Source organism: Cricetulus griseus (assembly GCF_003668045.3).
Source record: "Cricetulus griseus strain 17A/GY chromosome 1 unlocalized genomic scaffold, alternate assembly CriGri-PICRH-1.0 chr1_0, whole genome shotgun sequence".
NCBI classification, from domain to species: domain Eukaryota; kingdom Metazoa; phylum Chordata; class Mammalia; order Rodentia; family Cricetidae; genus Cricetulus; species Cricetulus griseus.
The window spans coordinates 1,536,574-1,559,833 of record NW_023276806.1 but is presented as its reverse complement, the minus strand read 5'-3'; the positions used below and the strand labels follow the sequence as shown (position 1 = coordinate 1,559,833).

General features: G+C 41.6%; 1 protein-coding gene across 2 annotated transcripts in view; it reads right to left on the bottom strand.

Moving 5' to 3' along the window:
- Positions 1 to 283: 283 nt before the first annotated feature.
- Positions 284 to 23,260, bottom strand: part of Lrrc7 (leucine rich repeat containing 7) — a 362,920-nt gene continuing 339,943 nt past the window's right edge. For both annotated transcript variants that reach the window (XM_035451112.1, XM_035451113.1), the window contains 2 exons: positions 13,739 to 13,813; positions 284 to 414 (listed from right to left, as the gene is read on the bottom strand). In XM_035451112.1, coding sequence (XP_035307003.1) covers positions 307 to 414; positions 13,739 to 13,813 — 183 coding nt within the window. In that variant the 3' untranslated portion in view covers positions 284 to 306. The remainder of the gene's footprint in view (positions 415 to 13,738; positions 13,814 to 23,260) is intronic.

The following is a 23,260-nucleotide window of genomic DNA, read 5'->3' as shown; positions in this document are numbered from 1 at the left end:
TTCCGTGCTCCGAAATGATAGGAAATCCACTTTGAGAAGACAACTTATTTGATTAAAAAACAAAAACAGAAACAAAACCGCACCAATGCACAGCCAGAGGCTGCTGCTGGAACTGATACTGCGCATGGACGCCGTGTTTGTTTATAGGTAACATTTTCAGGGTGGTCAAGGCTAACGTACAATATTTTACACCTGGCACTGATGTTTGCCATTGGTCCAGCAACTGGCAAAATTTGTTTCTATGTATAAATTTATTTTTGAACATTAGCTCTGGCCTGACATATCTTCACTATTTATAAAAAACATTTAGACAGTGAGCTCACGTTGAATAACTAGGTCTACTGTGTTCTGGAAGCTCTTCAGCAGTAAAACAGCTTTTTCGTGTTCCATGTGCACAAAACTGTGTCCATTTGCCTGAAAACACACAAATGAAACAGGTCAGTCAGCACCCACAGTTCACTCCCTCTGTACCATTGTTACCACGGGACTCAAAGGAGCACAGTACAGTAAGACCTTAAGATTCAGAGTGAAATGGCTTTGACAAGTATTTATCAAATGCCCAGTATGTCCTCGGTCATGTACAATCATAGCGTCCTACTGGGTAAGATCAGTCAGACGTACTTAGACACGGTAGTTCAGTTTTGTCTGTTCCAGTTTTGTTGTTTGTGCCAGCACCATGGTTCCCATTTGTCTGTACAGGTTCCTAGTTGAGGTGGCACTTAGTTGACATAGTTGCTGACACAAACTTACCAGCTTACTTTTTAAAATTAGTTTTATTTAATCGATGTGTATGTGTCTTTATGAATATAAGGGAATATATGTGTGTGGGAACCTGGAAGCCGGAAGAGGGCATTGAATCCCCTGGAAATGGATTTACAGTTGGTTACAAGCTGCTCAGCATAGGTACTAGGAATCAAACTCAGGATCTCTGCAAGAGCAGCAAGGCTCTTAATCACTGAGCCATCTCTCCAGCTTCAGGGTAGATATGATAATCCTGCCAAATGGGAGTGGACACTTACTGAACTATTAACCTCAGTTTGATCTACTGGAAAATAGTTGGTTTATGCATTTTTTTCTTTTTCTTTTTTTTTTTTTTTTTTTTGGTTTTTCGAGACAGGGTTTCTCTGTGTAGCTTTGGAGCCTATCCTGGCAGTTGCTCTGGAGACAAGGCTGGCCTCGAACTCACAGAGATCCACCTGCCTCTGCCTCCCGAGTGCTGGGATTAAAGGCATGTGCCACCAACACCCGGTGGTTTATGTATTCTTTAAGTTAAAAAAAACTATTAGTAAATGCCAGAGTTTCCATTAGCTACACATTGGTTCTTAACCTAGTTCAAAGAATCAACATCTTAGGAATAAAACCCAGTGACAATAAGTCATCGAGAAAGCCTACAGTCTTCTAGCTAAGGGTCACCAGGTCAAGACAGCAAAATTCATTTAAAACATAATTAGCCTGTTGGAATCTCAGAACCCAGATGGCTACTGGTTGATATTTATGTCACAAAATGTACATTTTTTTTCCTTTGTAATGAGTGTTCATGGTCCTTGGTTTTCTCTATATTAAACAGCAAATTGTTTTACTGGAATTATTTTCACTTAATTTATGGAGAGGTAGGTCTATATGCCTCCAAAGGATTAAGACTAAATTAAAACACAGAGTTATTGAAACTTGGAATAAATTTCTGCCACCCCAATAACTGACAGTTACATAATTATTCCCTTGCAGGACGAGATGAATCAGGTTTGGAAAGAGAGTCAGTTAACTGGACTGCTTTGCAATGTACAGGCACTAGGACCTGGTAACTTTCCGTGTGTGTGTATGTGTGTGTGTGTGTGTGTGTGTGTGTGTGTGTGTGTGTGTGTGTGTACATGCATGCGTGTATATGTGCATGTTTGTATATGTGTGCTTGTGTGGGGGGTGTGTATGCGTGTTCTGTGTGCATGTATGAGTGTGTGCGCACATGTGTATATATGTGAGTGTGTATGTGTTTGCCTGTGTGCATGTGGAGGCCCAGAGGATGGTATCATGTACTTTCAGAGACAGGGTCACTCAATTGAACCTGATGCTCACTGATTCTGCTAGATCAGTTGGCCAGTAAACCTTATGGATCCTCTTGTCTCTGTCTCTCCCGTGTTAGGATTACATGATGCTGTGCCCAGATTTATACGGGTGCTGAGGATCTGAATTCAGGTCTTTGTGCTTGCACAACAAACACTGCCTGTTGAGCCAGCTCCCTAGCCTGACTCTTTCAATTTTCAGTGCACTCATACTTATCTGGGGAGGCTTACTCTTTCTTATGTTTTTAATATTCTAATTAACCCTTCATTTAAAAGTTAAAATGTGTGTGTGTGTGTGTGTGTGTGTGCGTGTGCGTGTGTGTGCTTGTGTGTGCATTCATGCATGCATGTGTATATGTGCATGTTTGTGTATGTGTACTTGTATGTGGGTGTGCCTTCATCTCTTCCAAATTTCAAACAACATTGCACCTTAACAATAACACACACCTTTATAACTTAGATGAAAATTAATGCATGTATAATTTTATCCCTATTTACTTAAAATCATACAGTAATTCAGGCATCTGTACTGGCCTGCCCTTGGGGTTCTGACAGGATACGTACTCAGCTGTAGTCACTAAGAGCACCACCTAAACCGGGCGTTGGTGGCGCACGCCTTTAATCCCAGCACTCAGGAGGCAGAGGCAGGCGGATCTCTGTGAGTTCGAGGCCAGCCTTGTCTCCAGAGCGAGTGCCAGGATAGGCTCCAAAGCTACACAGAGAAACCCTGTCTCGAAAAACCAAAAAAAAAAAAAAAAAAAAGCACCACCTAAGCACATTCTCTATGTTCCCTTTTAAAAGGGCCCTGCCCACCTGCCCCTCTCTCCCTCTGTCCCTCTCTCTGCTTCTCTGTCTGCCTCCCACCTGTCTCTTCTCTTCAATTGCTCCTGTCTCCAGAGGCCAGTCTCCTTCCTCCCTTCACCCCCTTTTCCAATTTCCTTTCCCCCAATTAAAAAAAAAAAAAACCCTCCACAGGAGGTCTGTCTCATGGCATCTTTTTCTTCTATGCTACTTTTTTTGTTTTGTAAATTACAAAGTAATGTGGTAAAGAAGGTTCAGATAAACTGCATTTAAAACCATGGCACATCTATCAATAGGGAACACCACACTGAGGAACAGGAAAGGAATCTGTGTTCCTATCGGTACAAATTTGCTTTGAATTAACAGTGCTCCAGTTGTGTATTTTCTATAGCATTCAGTTAATGAAATCATTAACTTTAGTTGGCATGAGCTACTTTGGTGGAAGGAGACACTAGCTGAGTAGAATTGAGGCTGTGCCAAGTTGAATTTCTTGCTTTAAAACAACAACCACAACCACAACCCTCTTGCTTTAAGTTATAGTAAAAAGGAAGGTTCCAGGGAATAGAGAATACACATAAGGAAGGTCTCCCTTTTCTTATTTTAGTTTGGTCATTGGGAAAGTAGCAAACCCTCAAGAAATATAAGATTATTACACTGTAGTAGGACGGATGTACTTAATGCTTTCAATTTGCCCAAAAGGTAAACGATAGTTGTAAAATTACATTTTTTCCCTTTTTTGATTTTTTAAGACAGGGTTTCTCTGTGTAGCTTTTTAGACCAGGCTGGCCTTGAACTCACAGAGATCTGCCTGCTCCTGCCTCCCGAGTGCTGGGATTACAGGAGTGTGCCACCATCACCTGGCGTAAAATTACCATTTAATAATGGAACATTTCTGCAAATCACCCAAAACCCTCCAAGAGTTTTCAATGGACTTGTCCTACATTTTTATATTTCAAAGCATCAGGGTGAAAGACTTCTGGATTTGGAGACCACGAGTCATACGTGGTTTGCCATTATATTCAACACGTGTGCTGAGGGGATGAGTAGTCAAAACAAGTAAGCAGGTGCCAATCAGAATGATGTGCGTATCGGAAGGTCTTCAAAGATGCTTGGTTCCCTTCCACGATGACCTTTCTCCCTCACTTTTTTAATCAGAAATGCCTGTTGTGAGCTGACCAACCAGGGCATTGTGGGAGGCACTGGGGATGAGACCTGAGAAAGTGGAACAGGGGGCAGATGGGCAGTGAACAGAAGCCACAGAAAAGGAAGGGTAGGTAGTGTAGAAAGCCTTTTCTTCAAAGGGAAGGGAGGTGGCTCCATGTGTGAAGCGTTTATTTTAAGTTGAGATGCATTCTTTGAAAATTTCATGTGTATGATGTGTCTTGAACATATTCACCCCATTTCCTTCTTATCCCCCCCCCCCTTGCACTTCCTCTGGAATGCATCCTCTTCCTACCCACCCATCTCCATTACATGAATTTAACCAGAACTATTCTGGAGAGATAGACAGAGACAAGACAGACAGACAGACAGACAGACAGACAGACAGACAGACAGACAGAGACTGCCAGCTGGGAGATGGAGACAGGGAGAAACTCCCCAACAAGCAGTTAGCGATCTGCTTCAGCATAGTTTGACTTTGACAGTTTTTCTGGATGTTGTGTGGTGGTTACTCTCCTAGGTTTATCAAATGTTATTTAGTTTTCTTTTTGAGACAGGGTCTAGCTCCACAGGCCAGGGTAGTTTTGAGCTCTATTCTACCTGCTACAAATACATGGGATTAGAGGTATATGCCAACATTCCCAGCCTTAAGAATTATTTTTCAGATAGTAATTGAGCTATTTGTTAAAAAACTTTCATTCTAAATTTATTGCATTTTTATTGCAATAGATTTACAATAAATTGTAACTTGTGGAAGTGAGCTTTCTCCTTCCACCGTGTGAGTCCTGGGATCAAACACAAGCCATGAGGCTTGGCAGTAAGCAACTTTCCCTGCTGAGCCATCTTAATGGCCCTGAGCTTTTTTCTTGGTGTGGAACATACTGCAAGGCCTGTTTCCACGGGAGTTGGTGGCAGAGGAGACTGGAGGAACAAGCTGAATGCCCGAAGAAGTCAGGAGCTCTGTCCCAGAGAACTGTTTCTTCATTCTCAGGACAGAAGAGCCCAAAATAACCTATGCCGTTTCTGTGATCACAAGCACTGGATACCCGATTTCATCTTGCATAGTTCAGACAGGGACTCAAAGGGTCACTGAATTTGTAATTTTTTATGAGGAGAAAAAACCCTAGTCTCCAACCATCAGGGTTGCGCTTTGTGGCTTTGTATGTGCATCGGAGAGTTTGCAGAGAGGACGGCTGTTCTAACGGAAGTGCCAACTGTAGAACACAAATCCAAAGATGTTTTGAAAGGTAAATAAATACACATGGAGCATTTCCACATATGACGTTCAAATATGCACGTAATATAAATGCAAATAATAACACAGGTTAATGCTAAATCAGGCAACATTTGTAATGTTATCACACTTGGCTGCACGTATGTATGTTTTATATAAACGTGATCAGGCTCACATAAAATGTGTGTAATTTTGAGGAAATTGCAAGTTAATGAAAAGTGAAAAACAAATGAGATACTTATTAAGTTCCAGTGAAGTTAATAGGGACACAATCTTGGAAGTGATATTCAGAAAGTGCTTTGAAGATATGTAATTAATAGGCTTCTAGCAGGAGCTAATTTGAAAACATGCAAGGCCATTCCAGTATAGTCTTTATGCTGCTTCCAAAATATAGCCTGCCTAATTTAAACCAATGTCACATCTCCTATGCTGCAAAATGCTTTTAATTTCCCCTTGTCATGATTTAGACACAAAAATGCCCCAATTTAGTCAAAGTATTATCTGCAGCCCAATCACAAGTAGAGGATGTGGGGCATTTACTCACTGTAAAACACACATGGTTTCCATCCCCCTTTTCTTTTCTCCAGGGCTTGTCTTTGGTTTCCTTCTGGTAAAATCTTAGTTAAATGTGTGAGTTATAGATGCTTGTCTGCAGATACTTTCTAGAGTAAAGGAATTCTGCTGTATTCTTACTCAAAACTCCAAACCTTCACATGGGCACTGAAGGAGGTCTGCCACACAGGGCGAGGGCAGTGGGTCCTCTTACACATTAAAAGGGAAATCCGATTAGAGATTTGACATGCACCTTTGGTTAATTCAAACACAAGAGGCAGAAACACTTGAAGAGCCAGGGCACACACATTTGTATATCAGTATCTTGCAAATTTGAATCCTACAACTCTTGGGATAAAGAAAGATTAAAAAAACCACAGTCAGCAAGTTCCAGGTGCGAGGGCTATCCTTCAGGGGTCCGGCTCTGACAGCCAGGCATCCTGGGAAACAGTCCATCACAGATAACTATTGTGCTTCAGACTAACTTTCTAGAATTAATTTTCATTTCATAATTGCCTGTTTTTTTGTTTCATCTTTTCTAAATATTCTTTTTTCCTCCCCTCTTTCCATTCTTCCTTTCTGTTTGGAGACACAGTGGGCATAGTTCAGGCTCAATTCATTCCCTATCCCCACCCCACTTTGTGTTGGGATCACAGGAATGATCCATGTCTGACTCCACTTTAGGATTTTCTTTTTGCAGAGTACTCTCATTAAATGTTGGGCTATATTTCGTACTGAAAGCACTAGATAATCAATATCACCTTGCCTCCATCTGAATACACCATATAATTAATATAATATTGATTAACTATATAACCAATACCATGGTGACTCCAATTGAAGACACTATATAATCAATACCATGCTGACTCTGACAAATCATTAAATACTTTCCACCACAAATATCAACTACAGACCTTCATTTCTGAAACCTTTCATTCAAAACATTGTGAGAGAACTTGACATCGTAGTGGCTTTTCCTGGCATTAAAAATTCACAGAATAAAACAGAAAAAGGACTTCTCTTCTGACTTAAGGATATATACAGTTCTTCAAACTGTCTGTCACCTGCTCTGACTTTAGAGAGGTTTTTTCCCTATCATGCCAAATCTTTAACAAATGAATGTATGGATTACTAGGCAGCTTCTCAAGAACACGAACTCTATACTTTTACATTTGCCATGGTATTTGAAAATTGACTCTCTATTCTGAGGGGATTCTTTGTGGACCAGCATTTTTTGTTTCTTTACTAATGTCAGAATCAGGTCTGGGGGTAGGGCTAAGCGGTAGAGTGCTGATCTAGCCTGTGTGAGGTCATAGTTTTCATTTTGTTCCCATTAGCAAATAACGACAGACTGGTGTCCATTGCATTATTTTATTATTATTTATGGTGATGGGATCTGTCACAAAGCCTTGGGCAGGCTGGGTAGTACCTCCCAGACCCGGTATCAAATGCTTGGCATTAAACCCTCCTGTCTTTCTTCACTTTCTGCTGCATATCCAGGGCATGGCTAGCTTGTAAAAAAGCAGGAACTTAGGTATGTTTCCTATTATACTATGTTTGTGTTGTTCAGCTCAGTGTTGTTTACATAATGAGTCCATATTCCAAATAAGGAAATAAATCAGTAGAATCAGCCCTGCTTAATGGAAAGTGCTCAAGCCGGTTGTGTAAAGCGTGCCAATAGCAGATACTGCCAGCGCTGTGTGATTTAAATGACACCGGGTAGATGCTTAATTAGCATTAACTTCACATCAGCTAAGCAAGGGAGCAGACGCAGAGCCCAGTGAGCCTGACAGGCTTTCTAAATAAGTAGTGATATCCTGTTAGACTCTGGCACATAAAACCATGTGTGCTTTAAAGACAGCTTTAGTAACTTTCTAATCAAACTGTCTTTAAATGGTATTTTAATTCATGCAAAGTGTTCTGTGATTATAGACAATAATGGAAGATGTGGGTAACGGTCCCCAATCATGGTCTCTGAAGTTTGTGGTTTTCAAGCACCATCTAGAATAAACTATATCTAACTTATTTACAATGTCTTGAGTTTTGTTCTTTAAGGACACAGCGCTTCATTTGAACCTTGAAAATATTTCTCATTTTCTGATTTTTGTAGTGTTTAGGGGAGATTTTTTTTTTTTTTTTTAAACCAGAAAGATGATGGAGGTGCTCCTACACTTTCTCCATGACTCAGGATGACGACTGTGAGCCTTCTGATCTGGGGAAAACTGTGGGCTTTGGGGTAGCTTCTTCCTAAAAGAAATACATTGCATGAACTTGGTGGTCATAGACTACCTGCTGGGAAGCACAGGCTTGGTAAGAAGCTTTGCTCATTGTGAAATCCTGGAACAGGAAGGCTTAAGGAGGCTTTGCAACTTACTTGACTAAAAAACCTCATTTACCAAATGTATTTTAAAAGAACCACAGGAAAGCTACTGGCTTAACGCTGTTTGAATACTGTTTTTGTTTTTTTCCTTTTTCTTTTTTTAAATGAGAATTCTACTTTCTTCCTGCACAGGAAGCTGTGACACTTTGCTCTTGGCAAAGTGCTTAGACCTCAAGGCCTTCCTCTGGGTGTCCTGGAAGGTGAGACACGAGGCTTCCAGTGTGAAATAAGTCCTCACTGACATGGGACTCAGTGAGGGGGCTTTGCTGTGTTAGCTACAGGGTCTGGAAACAGGATTTTTTATTTTATTTTATACTTTTCTTAGTAATAGCTGGAGGCTCCTGAACAAACAAGCTTTACCTAAGATGATTCTGTTACCTCATCATACCCATGAGTCATTAAACAGTCACAAAGCCTTGTCCAACAAGGGCAATCTGCTTGTAGCTGTCAGCACCATGGATCTGTACAGCCAGATCTAGTCACCCATAGACATTTTGCCAGATTTCTGCGGAATGCATGGCTACTCTGCCACTCTGTGCTCTGAAGCTGTATGTTACTATGTCCCTTCCAGTTCAGTTTGTCTCCATGACTGAGTCTTGCAAATCCACAGGGAACATTCACTGTCTTAAGGGTCTCTTTCTTCACATCTCTAACCTAGATGCCTGAGACTCTCTAGTGCCCCCTTCATTGTACCCATATCCACTCTGGTGTAAGCTCCCACCCTGCTCCTGGGCCTTTCCCACAGGTGCTCCTCTTCCTGCACTCCCTCTGCCCTGGCTCTCTCTTCTTCCCACTGGGAAGCTGGAATGAATTCTGTCACTCCTTTTCTCTTCTTCACACATCTTGAGGTCCCCAAGATCTCTAGTGCCCCTGCCATGCTCTTCATTGGCTCATCGAGGTAGCAAGGAGGGCCAGCATTTTTGCCTGTGTGTGGACAATCATTGATCCCACCTCCCAAGAAACAGCCTGCTCCCAGTCATTTGGTGTTCTTAATCCTGCTCCCCCCCCATAACTACATCACAGAACTAAGTTCTTAGCATTTCAAGGCACTCGTACACGCTTGTCTCCTTAGTTATAAGCTCCTTAGACGTCACGTGATTTCACTATCCATTTTAATATCGATGTTACACTTTGGGCAGGGAGTATCCCCTAAATGCTGCAGGAATGCTGGGATTTGGTTGGCAGCTGATAGGGGATGATGAGGTCCTGAGGGCTCTGACCTAGTCAGCGATTATTATCTGGACAGTGTAATCATATGGCAGCATCATTGGGAACTAGTGGAGGCTAAAGGGTGAGGGCTGGTTGGAAGAAGCCAGCCACCGTCAGAGGTGAGTGTATTTTTTGACATCTTACTCCTGACTCCTTCTTCCCATCTCTCTCAGCTTCCTGTTGGGCATGCACTGAGCCACCCTACTCCACTGTGTGCTCCTCACCATGATGCTTTGTCCCAGAATGTGCCAGAAGAGGGCCTGGGGCAGGAACCTCTGAAGCTCAAAGCAAAACCAATCCTTCACCATCCCTCAGGTGTTCTGTCACAGCAATGGCTGAGAGTTGTCTCACACCAACCACTCATGAGTCACTAATAGGGAAGTAGGGCTGAGTGGTTAATGGTTACACAGAAGGGCAGTGAAGGAACAGATCAAACTTTATAGCACATGAAACATTAAACACCACCCTGATTACACACACAAACAGCCCGTGTTCACTGATAGAAAGAGTGGTTGACAACTACTCTCTAAATTTCTATATGAATTCAATCACAGTTTTAAAAGATTAGCACAAGGACTGGAGAGATGGTTAAGAGCATTTGTTACTCTTGTAGAGGACCTGAGTTCAGTTCCCACACAGTGGCTCATGACCATCTGTAACTCTAGTTCCAGGGGATCCAATGACCTCTTTGACTTTCACAGGCATCAGGCATACACATGGTGCACATACATACATATAGGTAAAACACTCACACATATAAAACTAAATAAATAAATGAAAAATAAGCAAAAAGAAGAGAAATACATGGTTTATATTATTGTTACCTTAACAATCTTACTTTGGTCTCTTAGAAATATAGTCTTGAACCAGGAATTTGAGGCTAGACTGGTCTATATACAGAGTTCCAGAATAGCCAAGGGATACATAATGAGAAAGAAAGAAACAGAAAAAGAAAGAAGAGAAGAAGGAAGGAAGGAAGGAAGGAATGAAGGAAGGAGAGAAAAGAAATATAGACTTGGACCAGGAGCACATCTTACTAACTCTAAAACCCTAGAATGATTATAAGGTATGAGAAACTGCAATTATCTTCAATACAGCAACACATTGATATGCCTCATGTTGGAAAAAATAATCAGGTTTAGTAACTGGTAAAATATAGATGCTATTGGTGAATTCTCTATAAGGTGTGCACTTTCTCTTCTCCCCAAGTTAGGACTCAAAGCACTCAAGCTCTAGGCTGGAGCTGTGAATTCTATTGCTCACTAGCAAGTGTAATTTTCCCCAGTCTCCGCATCTTTTCAACAAAGCAGCTTCAGTCAATGGATATCTCTCTGTGTGTAGTGACATTGAGGATTGCAGTGCATGTAATGAATTTGGTTAATTTTCTGTTCAACTAGAAAGAACATTAGAAAGAATAGTAGATGTTAAAATAACAAGACTGCCATTTGGATAATGGTTACAGATCAGCAAATACACAGGGTTCAATCTATTTTTTTAAATGATTCGTGTGATTCCCATTCTTTATCTTTCCCTCTATAAATTATTCAAGGTAAGGCTGCAGAGGTCCAGCCCTTTGATCATAGAGTCCCATCTGTGCTGTTTTAAATCAAAATAGCACTGAGCTGTTTTAATCCATTCATCCACTGTAGTGTATCTACACAGGGCAAACAAATAGTAAAGGACAGAAAAGTCAGGCAAGCATGTTCACATGAACACCATCCCTTCATGTAATTCAAAACACATGCTCATCATTTCAGAGAAGTAGAAGGGAGTGGTGGGCATAGTCATGCACAGCTGGGAGGTATCTATAACATCAGCACAGGAAGCCAAGTTTGTTACCAAGGCCACCACATAGAAGCCAGGGTAGCACATGTCTGGAACCCTAGTTCTGATGGAGAAGGGTGGAGACACAAAGATCCCTGGGGCTAACTGGCCATTCAGTCTAGCCAGCTGGTGAGCTCATCTCAAAAACTAGGGTGGAGAAAGGTATACAAAGATGCTTGATGTTGCTCTTTGACCTTTTGCTCATGGCCAACATGTATACACATACATGTTACATACATACACACAGGTCACATATACATATGTCACACACATGCATTACACACACATTACACACATGCATGTCATACACATACACATAGGTTACACACATGTTACACATGCATCACAAACACTACACATATACACGTTGCATGCATAGACACATGTGTTACACACACTCACACACACTCATAAAATAGAGTCACAGAATAGGAGAGACAGAGAAGATCTGATAAATTACGGCTTTGGAGGCTGGCAGTAGCATCCCTCGCTTTCTTGTGTCTCCTTTGTTCTTTGCTGTCAAACCCTTTTCTTCCTTTCATTTATATTGCTCAGGGTTTTCATTGCTACTAAGTGCTGGAGATACATTTGTCCAAATGACAAAGTGGAATACTGATTTTGTGATTGATAACAGAACCATTTCCCAGTGTTTTTTAAGGATTCAAAACTATTAAAGTAAATCAAGGATATAACTTACTTTCTCATTTATGACACTGACAACCGTCAAAGAATCAGTCCCATTTTTTCTAGAGAATGTAATTGACCACTTTTGATTTTAATTACTATGAGCAAGACTGTAAAGTTTATGTGTTTTTCTTCTTTTCTTGACAGTGGACTGTGAAATGAATTTTAAAGTGAAAATGAAATGTCACATCTCTGATATCATTCGTGGAGAGGAGAGATTTAGCCATGTTCTTGCCTCTTAGTCACTGACTCATAATTCCTTCCCACCTCTTATTCTAGGAGCCCACTCTGTGTACTTGGCAGCCAGTGTGTAAATCTCAGGATTCGAAATGCCACACATTTCTCCTCCTGCCCCACATACAGCCTGGCCAGATTTTCACAGGAAAACAAAAAAAATGCATGCTCATCCTCTTAGGAGACACGAGCATCTTGTTTTCCACCAGAGGAGGTGGCTCTTTCTTCTTTGAATCTGAGCAGAAGACAAGTCCTTTTTCTAACTCCAGCATGGGGAGAGGGGAGCCTGTCTGAAGTGGTAGAACCCAAGTCTACCCAGCTCAGACATTCTACTAGCTCAGAGGTCAGAGATTAATGGGTTATACTTTTTATTCAAATTCTGAAATTCCTCTGAAGTTCAGTGGGGGTGGGGGGGGTAGTGGGGGAGGGGGAAGCAAGAGAGCAAGCAAGAGAGTAGCACAGAGCTGATGACCAAGTTTTCTTTTCCATATGCCTTGCCTTCTCAGGGTACCCGAGCCAAGGGCTAGCAATTTCAGGTAGTTCCATCATTTATATAATGGGGAGTTTCTGCTAAATCAGAAATTTCATCTTTTAATCTTGAGCATACTGGCACTCCTTAAAGGTCTTTCACATAATGTAGCAGATAATTAAACACCTCTTATGTGGGAGTTAAACTGGGGGAGAAGGAAGAGAGAATCAAATGGGTAAGATTAAGCCAAGTGCATGTTTAACTGTTTAACACAGTGGCACAGCTTTAAGAAGTTTGAGAAAGCATTTCTCCACATGACATTTAAAAAGCATAACTTGTGTTCTGGACAGGAGAGCAGAGAGGTACAACCACGTGTTACAGCCTTCTAATGGAAATAAGTTCACTCTTGTGAACTCATGTAAAGTCACACAGACACCCAGCAGAGGCAATTATGCTTACTTTTAGTTTATAACAACATGGGCTGATGTGTTTACATCTGTACACATTCTTGTATCACCATGCTATTCCATTCAGTCCAACAATAATGAGCAGGATGCTGTCATGTACTGGGAGCTTGTCAGGTGCTCAGTGAAAGGATTTGGATTTTGGATTCGAGGTGGACACCGAGGTGGACTGTCCTTTTGGGTAAGAGACTTGCTAGAAGAGCTTTTAAGGTTATAGACAGCAGCATGGTGGGACTCTGAGGAGAGTTCAGGCCCACATGGTAGAGTGAGGGACCCTTCTTACACATTTTAGAATAAGGGAGAGTTTCTTTAGCAGGTGATTTATGGGAAGTCCACAGTACATGCTTGTAGTCAAGCTGTCTCTGATTCCTGGTAGGCAACAGGACAGGTGAGAGCTTCTGCTAGCCTGGGGCCTATGGGTAAAGGCAGCTATGGGGGTGAGGAGGATAAGAATTTAGAATAAGTTGCTTTGATTCTAGGAACCAAATTACTTTAGTTTCAGGTATTATTCTTATTCAACTAAAATGCAAGAGCTTTACAAAATGGCATGGTCATGGCTGACACTAAAGATATAGGCTAATGACAGATGGCACTTTAAAACCCAGCGACAAGTAAGCAAGTACTCTACCCAGGCTTGGTAGACATTTCAGCTTTTGTTCATCTTACCTGAAGGATCTTATCCCCGGGCTGTAGTAGGTTGGATGCTGGTCCATCAGGCTGAACCCTAGTAACAAAGATACCCTATAAGTCAGAAGTGACAGAGGTTAGGAGCTTGTCACCAACAAGTCAGTGCACTTAAATACATTTCCATTCATATAGAAAATAACAGCTTTTAAAAAAATCACAGTTTACACAAGCAAGCTTTACAAGAACTATAGTATCTTAAGTAGAACACTGCTCTACAGAGTCAAGTCTAAGAAAAACCACATGCAACGTAAAGATTACCTTGTCTTTATGAAGTACAATTGAAGTCTATGTACCAACCTCATAGCCACCAATAGAAATGCCTTTTGTATAAATTCTGAATTTGCTAAAACTACTGGTGCAGGCTGTAATTCCAGCACTTAGAAAGCTGAGGCAGGAGGATTGATTTGAGACAACTAGGGCTACATAGTGAGTTCCAGGCAGTCTGGGCTGTAGTGTGAGACCCTGTCTCAATAGTTAGCAAGCAAACAAACTAATAAAAGACCAATCAAACCAGCCAACTAACCAAAAACCCCAACAACAACAAAAACAGCTTTGCCAAATTTAGTTGTAAAATGGAAAATTTTGATGGAAAAGGAAAGCGACTTGTTTGAAAAGACAGGTGGATGAGATGTAGTGCTGACTTCCCTGATCATTGTGGGCAGCTGCGTTGTGATAACAAACACAGACCCTGCAGTTACTTCCTCCTTGGTCTGGCAGCTTGCATGTACCATCTACCCAGGAGACTGCTACTGATTTTAGTTAGCAGTCTAACTAACCTCTGGAAGCCTCCCTCCCTACTGTGCTCTGACAGGCAGAATGACAGTATTGTTCCAAACAAGCCACTGTGTCCCTGGCTGCTGAAGTGAAGTTTTGACTTTTATTTCATCCTGGCATCTATCAACTGCCACTCAGGTGATCCTGGTCGCCTCTATTCAACTCTCCGTGCAGTGACAGTTTAGTAAGGTTTGCATAAATCCAAATTATGGTGGCTAAATTACAGTCACATCCACAGTACTGGAGACCTCACAGTGCAGAGCCTGGCTGCTTGGCGAACATGCTAATATCAGTGGTAGCATCATGACTGCAGGATTCAATCATTGGTCTGTGTGTTTGCTCTGAAGCTGACTTTTATGGAGGCCTGAGCTTTCTAAAGCCTTTATTACTTTTTTCTTAAGATGTATTATTTATTTTCAGTCAATGCATTTCATGAACTAAGATGTCTCCATTGCTATAACTCCCTTCTCTCTGTGTGTCCTATTCCCAGCGTATGGCCATGCTAGTGAAACCACTGATCCACGAGAGTGCCTTGTGATACCAGTCTTGTTATTTGTGTGCTGTTCCCCAAAGACTGTCTCAGGATCCCAGTGCCTCAGTGCTCCACTGCTTGGGAAAGACTCTAACTAAATCCAAACCAATCATAGTCTCCGTGACACAGGGATCGATCGAAGATGAAAATAGTGACAGTGTGTCATCCTTCAACAACTCACTTTTCTCTTGAAAGAATATTTGGCATTGGCGAAGAATCATTAGACTTCTGCATTAAAAACTTAGATGAGTAATGTTCTTTCTGATAAAAACATATCTCCTAGGTTTTTGGAACATCAGGAAACCATTTGGTTGGCACCTTAGCAACTCATAGCGGTGCTGGGAGGATCCGGGCATACTCAGATTCTGACATATGACAAGACTGTGAAATGTTCTGCAAGCTATCAAACAATACATTAGAAATCACACTGATATTTCGCCATCTGGAGTTGCAGCCAAACCATCTCACCCCAGGAAGGTACCCCCTTCCCTGTCCCCCACATGTCTCGTTTGCATTGAACAATATGCATTTGACTTTTCACGGCAGCTATAACAAATCTCCACAGATTTAGTGACTTAAAACACCACCATCTTTGTCATCTCACAGTGCTGGGTGGGTTCCAGCCTCACTGCCACCGTGCCACCGCAGAGGCGCTGGGAGAACTGTGCGCAGCAGATGGTCTTGTGGAGAAGTCAACGTCCCATTCTTTCCAGAGCTGCTTCTAGGGATGTGCAGATTCTTGGCTCGTGACCTCCTCTATGTTTCTTTCTTCAAAGACATCATGGAACATGTCTGTGACTACTTTTTCTCCCTCTCACCACAGTCAGGGGAGATTGCCCACCTCCAAGGACCCATCTGGATAATTCAGGCTAATCACATCTCAGGGTTCTTAGCCATTACATATTCAAAGTCCCCTTGGTTTTGTAACATGTGATATTAATGGGTTCTGGACATTAGAATGTGGCCACATTTGGAGAATCATATGTTCTGTCTGGTATACTGTAGCCACAGCCAACACTGCTCTGGAGTTGGCCTTCTCTGTGTAACATTTGCAAACGAGCAAGTTCATTTTTAGATACACAGTGTTTCTTCATTAGTGAAACTCATATAAAATGGCTCATAAGAGAGAGCTGTCTTAAGTGAGCGATGCATACAAAAATACCTGGGACAGTAGAAAATTCCATAGATGATCAATAACTAATACTATACTTTTTGAAAGAATTAAGGGTGAGCTATATTTGAACATCTTTTATCCAGCAAAGCCCACATTGAGACAGTTTCTAGACTGATTGACCAAAAGTGATTTCTCTCAGTGAACAAATTAAAAGCCAGCATGGGTCACCTTTACTTGAATCCTGTAGGTAAAAGGATTAGCTTCTCTTACACTGGAAAGGAATGCTGGAAAGTTCTTCTTGTCTCATCTTGGGCTCCTTGTGACAATGGCTCCAATCACTGGCTATTGGCCATAAAGGACCCAGGTTCTATCCGGGGAGCTTCCCAGTGGCTCTTGATGACTTCCAGAAGCTTTTCTCATGGTTGTTCCAAGACAGAATCATTAGCTCTTCAAATGGCTGATAGAATCTGCCTTAGTTTACAGCATCTCTATGTAGTCTAATGTTTCTCACCTAATGATTCCCCTATGGCTCCTTAAGACTCACATGCATGGTTTGTCTTGGTACCCTCCTAGATGCGGGCTCATAGCAGAGCAATATCATGGGTGCTACAAGTTCTTTACAAAGACTGAACCCTTGTTCTTTGCAGATGCTAACATTGGGGTGTATGTGACACTGACTTAGATCCCAAAGAGTCATGAATCAGAGACCACTATAGATTTTTAACATTGCTAATCCAGTTAGGGCCAGCGGGCTGCTCCACTCGACATGACCTGTTGCCACGTAGTCTTAATTATGTGTTTTTGTGTGTGTATCTGCTTGTGGTATGCGTAAGAGGTGTCAGAGGCCTGGAGCATCAGGTCTTCCTGGCTTACAGGTGATTGTGAGCCACTTGACATGGATGCTGGGAACTGATCTTGGGTTCTCTGCAAGCGGTATGTGATCTTAATCACTAAGGCACCTTTCCAGCCCCTACATTTGTGTCCTGGTTTAAAATTTGTCTGTATTTGAGTTATATGACTCTTCAGGAAGCACCCATAATGAACAGGCTTATGATATGAAGACATTTTCTTTTCACATGTTCTTTTGCACAATGGTGAGTTGAGATTTAGCAGTGTTAAGGTCTGACTCTTCTGGTTATCTAGCCTCCTCGGCACTTCTGAATACATTCTAAGGACCTACCAAGTTAAGTTTGCAAGGCCAGCACTTCACATTCTAACTTTAGAGGAGAAAGGAACTTTGTATGCTTTTTTTTAATGATGAAGGTGAATGACTATGACAGTCTCAACTATTGTCAACGTAGACACAAAAATAGAACTAGTCTTAAGGGACCTGCAACCTCAATGCATGAAATACGTGTTTTTTTTTTTTTTAATTCCCCAAAGTGTTACCTTTAGTTACTGCTTGGAAAATGGTTTCCAGGAAAGCCATATCTCAAGTAAAAATTATATATGTTACCATTCAGAATATTTATTTATACATCAAATATTTTAGAATAGTCTTTCATGTATTTCTGTAAGCATGAGAGTTCAGAGAGGGTTTCCAGAGGGAAAAATGATTCATTAAAGCAAACAGAACTGGGCATGCAATAGTGTTTCAGGGGACACTGTCTTCTCTCCAGAGAAGGGCTAAGTACCAACTTCCTCTATACAGCAGGCAACATGATTTACTTATATCGAGGCTTCTAGGAGCAATGTTAGATCACTCCACAGCACAGCTTCTGTAATGGCTGGAATGGACACTCCAAGGATGAAGACGTCAGAGATACTGTGTGATGATGAACTCTCTTAATTGCTATGTGTCAGGTCTTAGGCTTCGAACAATCTGCTGCCTTAGAAGAATTTATATGGAGCAAGAAAAGAGACTTGTTCCATGACCATTAGAAACTAAGAAGAAAGGAAGCCAAGATGGGAGGGGGAGCTGGAAAGAAGGGAAAGGAAGCTCACCAGCAGCTGAGTAGAGTGCTTCTGTGCTATCCCTGAACCTCATTCCCCAAACAGTGAAGTTTAGAATTCATAAGAGATTGTCATGGGAGTCAGCAAGATGGCTCAGCAAGTAAAAAGTGTCTGCCACCAAGTCTGTAACCTGAGCTTGATCCCTAGACTTATATGGTGGAAGGAGAGAACCAACTCCCCAAAATTGTTCTCTGAGCTCTACATGTGTGTCACGGCACACACACACACACACACACACACACACACACACACACACACACCAAACAAACAAATGTAGTAATGATAAAAGACTGTGGTGACTAATCTCTAGTGTAAAGTTGACTGGATTGAGAATCACTAGAAGACACAGCCCTGTGCCTGTCTGTGAGGGTGTTTCCAGAAAGGTTAACTGAGGAAGGAAGTCTGTAAAGGTGGGTAGCATCGTTCCATAAGCAGGGGTCAGTTCCAGACTGAATTAAAAAAGAAGAAAGGAAGGCAGCAAGGCAGGAAGGAAGGAGGCCGAGTACCAGAATTCATCTCTCATTGCTTCCTGTTTGAAGATGCTATATGACCACAAACCTCACTCTCCCACTGTCACACTTCCCAACAGAGGGTATGGGGCTCTTAAACTCTGAGCTAGAACCAGTCCTTCTGGAAGTAGCTCTTATTAGATACTGTGTCACAGCAATGAGAGAAGCAACTATTATCAAGATGACCAGAAAGGAGAATTACTTTAGAGGCCTAGAAAGTTTGACAAAGATCCAAGCTAAAATTCTACAACTGTCTATTGTCCTATCCTGGAAGAAGACACACACACAGCTTTGGTCTTTGGAGTTGTCTTCTTCTGTCCTCCTTTGTCATTCTCAAAGCATTTTAGTGCACAAAGAAAAATAAAGGCCTGTTTGACCTGTTAAGAGCACTCCAGTATAAGCATTTCCCCCCATTTTTCTATGAGGCCACTTTTAGAAATGACAGTCTGGTTACTACAATATTCTTTAGACTGTTGTCTTTTGGGGAATTGGAATGTAAGTGCTAAAACTGACCTTGGTCTTGGCTGTTGTATGATTATGTTTTTAATTTTAGCAATTGTTCCAGGAATCCCATTGCTGTCTCACAGATAATCACTAGAGAGGTTCAAAGGGTTGTTTTCAATGCTATTTCTTGGTGAAAATTTTGAGCTGAAAAAAGTTTCCTTTGGTATTGTCTCAAAGTCAATGGCCATCTCCTTTTTGTCTGGCCCAGATCTCTGGTTTCTAGGGAGATGTGGGTAGGGGGCAGCTTCCACTAGTATTATTTTTTGAGTCCTGCATAGCTGGTGTTTACTATGAGACTTTGGCAGTGGCAGAAATTTGGACTGCTTAGCTTTGCACAGATTACTGATTCTGTCTAAGCCTCTAATGGCTCCAGGAACTACTAAAAACAGAAGGGAAATAGAAATGACTGTAGATTCTTCTCTAAGCTCTTACTAAAATAGTGGTGGCATGTAGGTACCACCTCTCACCCCTGCAGGCTCCCTCAAAGCCCTGTCACTGTGCTATTTTTATACAGCATGCATCATTTCAAAATCATGAATTTAGTTTAACTTTCTTTTCACTTAAGTTAAAATTTTTGGTGGTGAGAAAATGTTTCTCATAAGCTACATAAAAATCAAGTCATGATTCTTGTGGGTTTAATATTGTTTTAAGAGCTTATGCATTCTTGGGAAGTGAGATCATTCTAAAGACATTGTGACATTGAAATCAAGAGGTTAAAATGTCTGGGGACAATTATCCATAGACACTGTAGTTGAGAATCTCTGGTGCCTTGGTGAAGAGGTCCTCAAGCAGAGTGATACACTGCAATTCTCCCTCTCCCTCTCTCTTTTCACTTTTAGTTTATGTTTAAATGGTTTTTGAGACAGGGTCTGTTATATCCACAGTTGGAGTCAAATATACTGTGTAGCTAAAGATGACCTGGAACTTCTGACCTACCCACCTCTGCTTCCCAAGTGTTGGGGTTCCAGGTGTCCACCACCACACCAGATTAGTCAGATACAGAACACACATGCTAGGCAAGTGTTCTATCAACTGAATCACATCTCCACCTCCAGATCCTATAGTATATGAAATTTTATAGCAAAAAATATTTTCACTTACTACATGTACAGTTTTTCTAAAAGGGATAGGTCAAAGGAAAAAGCGCTCTTTGGATTACACATCTAGGGCTGTGTTTGAAGGACCATCGTTCATGTCAGGTACACGCTCTGGCACTGATGAGCCAATGGGTGCAGCTAACACTCAACAGAAACTACAGAAGCTTAGGAAAAGTGGTTCTTGGGTTTCTAGGTCCTAGTGATTGTATTCAGTAATGATCTTGAGATCGACAGCTTCAGGGTTCTGGATCCAACCAGCTGACTCAGTGCAATTTATAGATGTGTGTGTCTTTCCTGTCATAAGGGGAACATTTCTCCAAGAGTGATGGCTTGAGTGAGAAAAGTCCTCCAGATGCTCACATGCTTCATCACTGGTCTCCAGCTAGTGGCCCTGCTTGGGAAGATTGTGGAACATTTCCAGCCTAAAGTTTAGGAGGTAGAGCCTTGCTGGAGAAGGTGAACGGGGTGGAGCAGCCTTGAGATCTTACCATCTGTCCCCAATTCCCTGTTCATTCTATTTCCTGACCTCCATGGCATGTGACTAGCTGGCTTCCTGTTGCACTACCTGCCCTGCCATGATGGACTACCTGGAACTGTAAGCCATTCCTTCTTCAAATTGCTTGGCCAGGGTAGCCAATACGCCAAATCTAGGAAATAGACCAAGTTAACCATTTTCAGTCAAGTAGAGGATGTCTATAAGCAAAGAAGAAAATTAAAAATTAGATTTGAATTTCTTTACCCACTTCACTATTTCCTTCAACACCAAAAGGAGTTGGTTATTAATGTCCTCATTGGTGAAGTGACAGTGACAACAATCTGGTCTGTGTTTGAGATTCCAATCAGGGGACACAGTTCTTTATATTAGTCACTAAGAGTAAACATACATGCATGTGTATTACATTGTAAAGGTGACTGTATGTACATGTCTAATTTGGTACTTTGTATTTGCTATTGCTTAGTTTAATCTTGGATTCACCTTCAAATCATATATACACAGTTTACATATAGCTGAAATAAAATGTAACTGTCCTGGTTAGCTTTTGAGTATATTTCTATGACTTTATGCTGAATTGGTGTAAATCTTTTCAGGAAAAATGGAAAATGTCACATTAAAGGTGACATCCTTTTTTTTAATGGTTTTTCAAGACAGAATTTCTCTGTATAACAGCTCTGGCTGTCCTGGAATTCACTCTGTAGACCAGATACTGGTCTCTAACTCACAGAGATCCACCTGCCTCTGCCTCCTGAGCGCTGGGACCAAAGGCGTTTGTCACCACTGCCTGGCTAAAAGGTGACATCTTTAAGGTCTTTCCTTCTTTGTTTTTAACTCTCCCACTTTTTACATTTAGTAATTTATTTAGTGTGCATGACTTGTGAATGTTCCACAGCATGTATACTGCATATGGAAGTCAGAGGACAACTAGCGAGAGTTAGTTTTCTCCTTCTACCATGTGAGTTCTGGGGACTGAACTCAGGTCATCAGGCAGAGGCAAGCATCTTTGCCCATTAAGCCATCTTTCTGGCCCTCTGAGAGCTTTTTGGTGAGTTGAGGCAAAGCCACAAACAGTGGGAATGTAGTAGTTGGTGTTCACTTGGCTCATGTTTGGGATGTTTGGTTCTCACTAACGTCTATGCTTGGCTTTAAGACAATTCTCTGGGTGTTCGCTCCAGAAGTATTTTCCTTCCTGCTGATATTTTGTTTTACATTTTTTTTAGGTACAAAAGAACACAAAGTTGGCTCAGCAAGTGCCTTTTTATACTTGGATTAGGGCTTTGTTTGAAAAAGAGAACAGGTTTTCTTTTTTAAGAAACGAGATTTAATAATTAGAAGGATCAGAGAATCCCATCAATGATGAAGACAGGTCAGAGTCCACACGAGGTCTGAAGTGCTGGGGACACTCAGACACTGTGGCTGAAAGTAGATATAGTGGTGACTCTACACACAGAAGCATATTGGGCTCTTGGTACTCAAGTCTACTCTGCTTCAAAGGTAGAAGAATCCCACTGACAGCATCTTGGTAGAGATCTATCCCAACTCCCTTTCCTGGACCAGTGGCCTCCCCCTGTTGGTGCTACTGGAAGCTCCCGAGGGACTCTCTCTTAGAAAGGCACCTTTGGCCTGCAACTCCCTTTTAGAAAATGTGTGAAGTTGTACCCTTCTTTCTAGGGAGGCCTGTCCCTCAGGAAAGACTGGCAGCTCTGGGGCTGCAATGATGGCTCTGGGGTAGCACCCTGAACAGCCTGGAGGATCCGAATCTACTGACACATGCCCCTTCCCTGACTTCCCTGCTTCCTTAATTCCCTGATAGATTCTATCCAAGAGTGACTCTTCAATAAAGCAATTGACAAAGATCCCCATCTCAGGCTCTAACTGAGACAAACACGGGCTGCAAGGTTCAGTGTGACACATAGACTTCGTTTTTTGTTTCCCAGTGACTCTTTGGAAGTTAGGATCCCCCAGCACAGAACTTCAAAATGAGGGGAAAGAGAGCATATTAATATCTCATGTAAATCATAACTGTCATTTGGATAAAAATTTTAATATTGCTAGAGGCAGAGATCTGACCATTTTTTTCTTAAAGATTTTATTTATTTATTATGCATACAACATTCTGCTTCCATGTATATCTGCACATCAGAATTGGGCATCAGATCTCATAATGGATGGTTGTGAGCCACTATGTGGTTGCTGGGAATTGAACTCAGGACCTTTGGAAGAGCAGTCAGTGCTCTTAACCTCTGAGCCATCTCTCCAGCCCCACTGTTACTTTTTTTTAGTTCATTCATTATGTTCAAGTTTTATTAATACAGCTTCATAATTGTTCCAAAAATTCTACATTGGTTAACATCTTTTTAAGTGGGGAGCCAGGAGATTATGAGTTTCCCAAACACCACTGAAAATTGGGGTGACTCTGTAAACAGAGTGTGGTGGCATCCGCACGCCTCTGGTGCTCAGGTTCTCAACAGCTCCCTTCTGTGGGGGCAGATGCCAGTTCGTAGAACAGTATAAGATGTGAT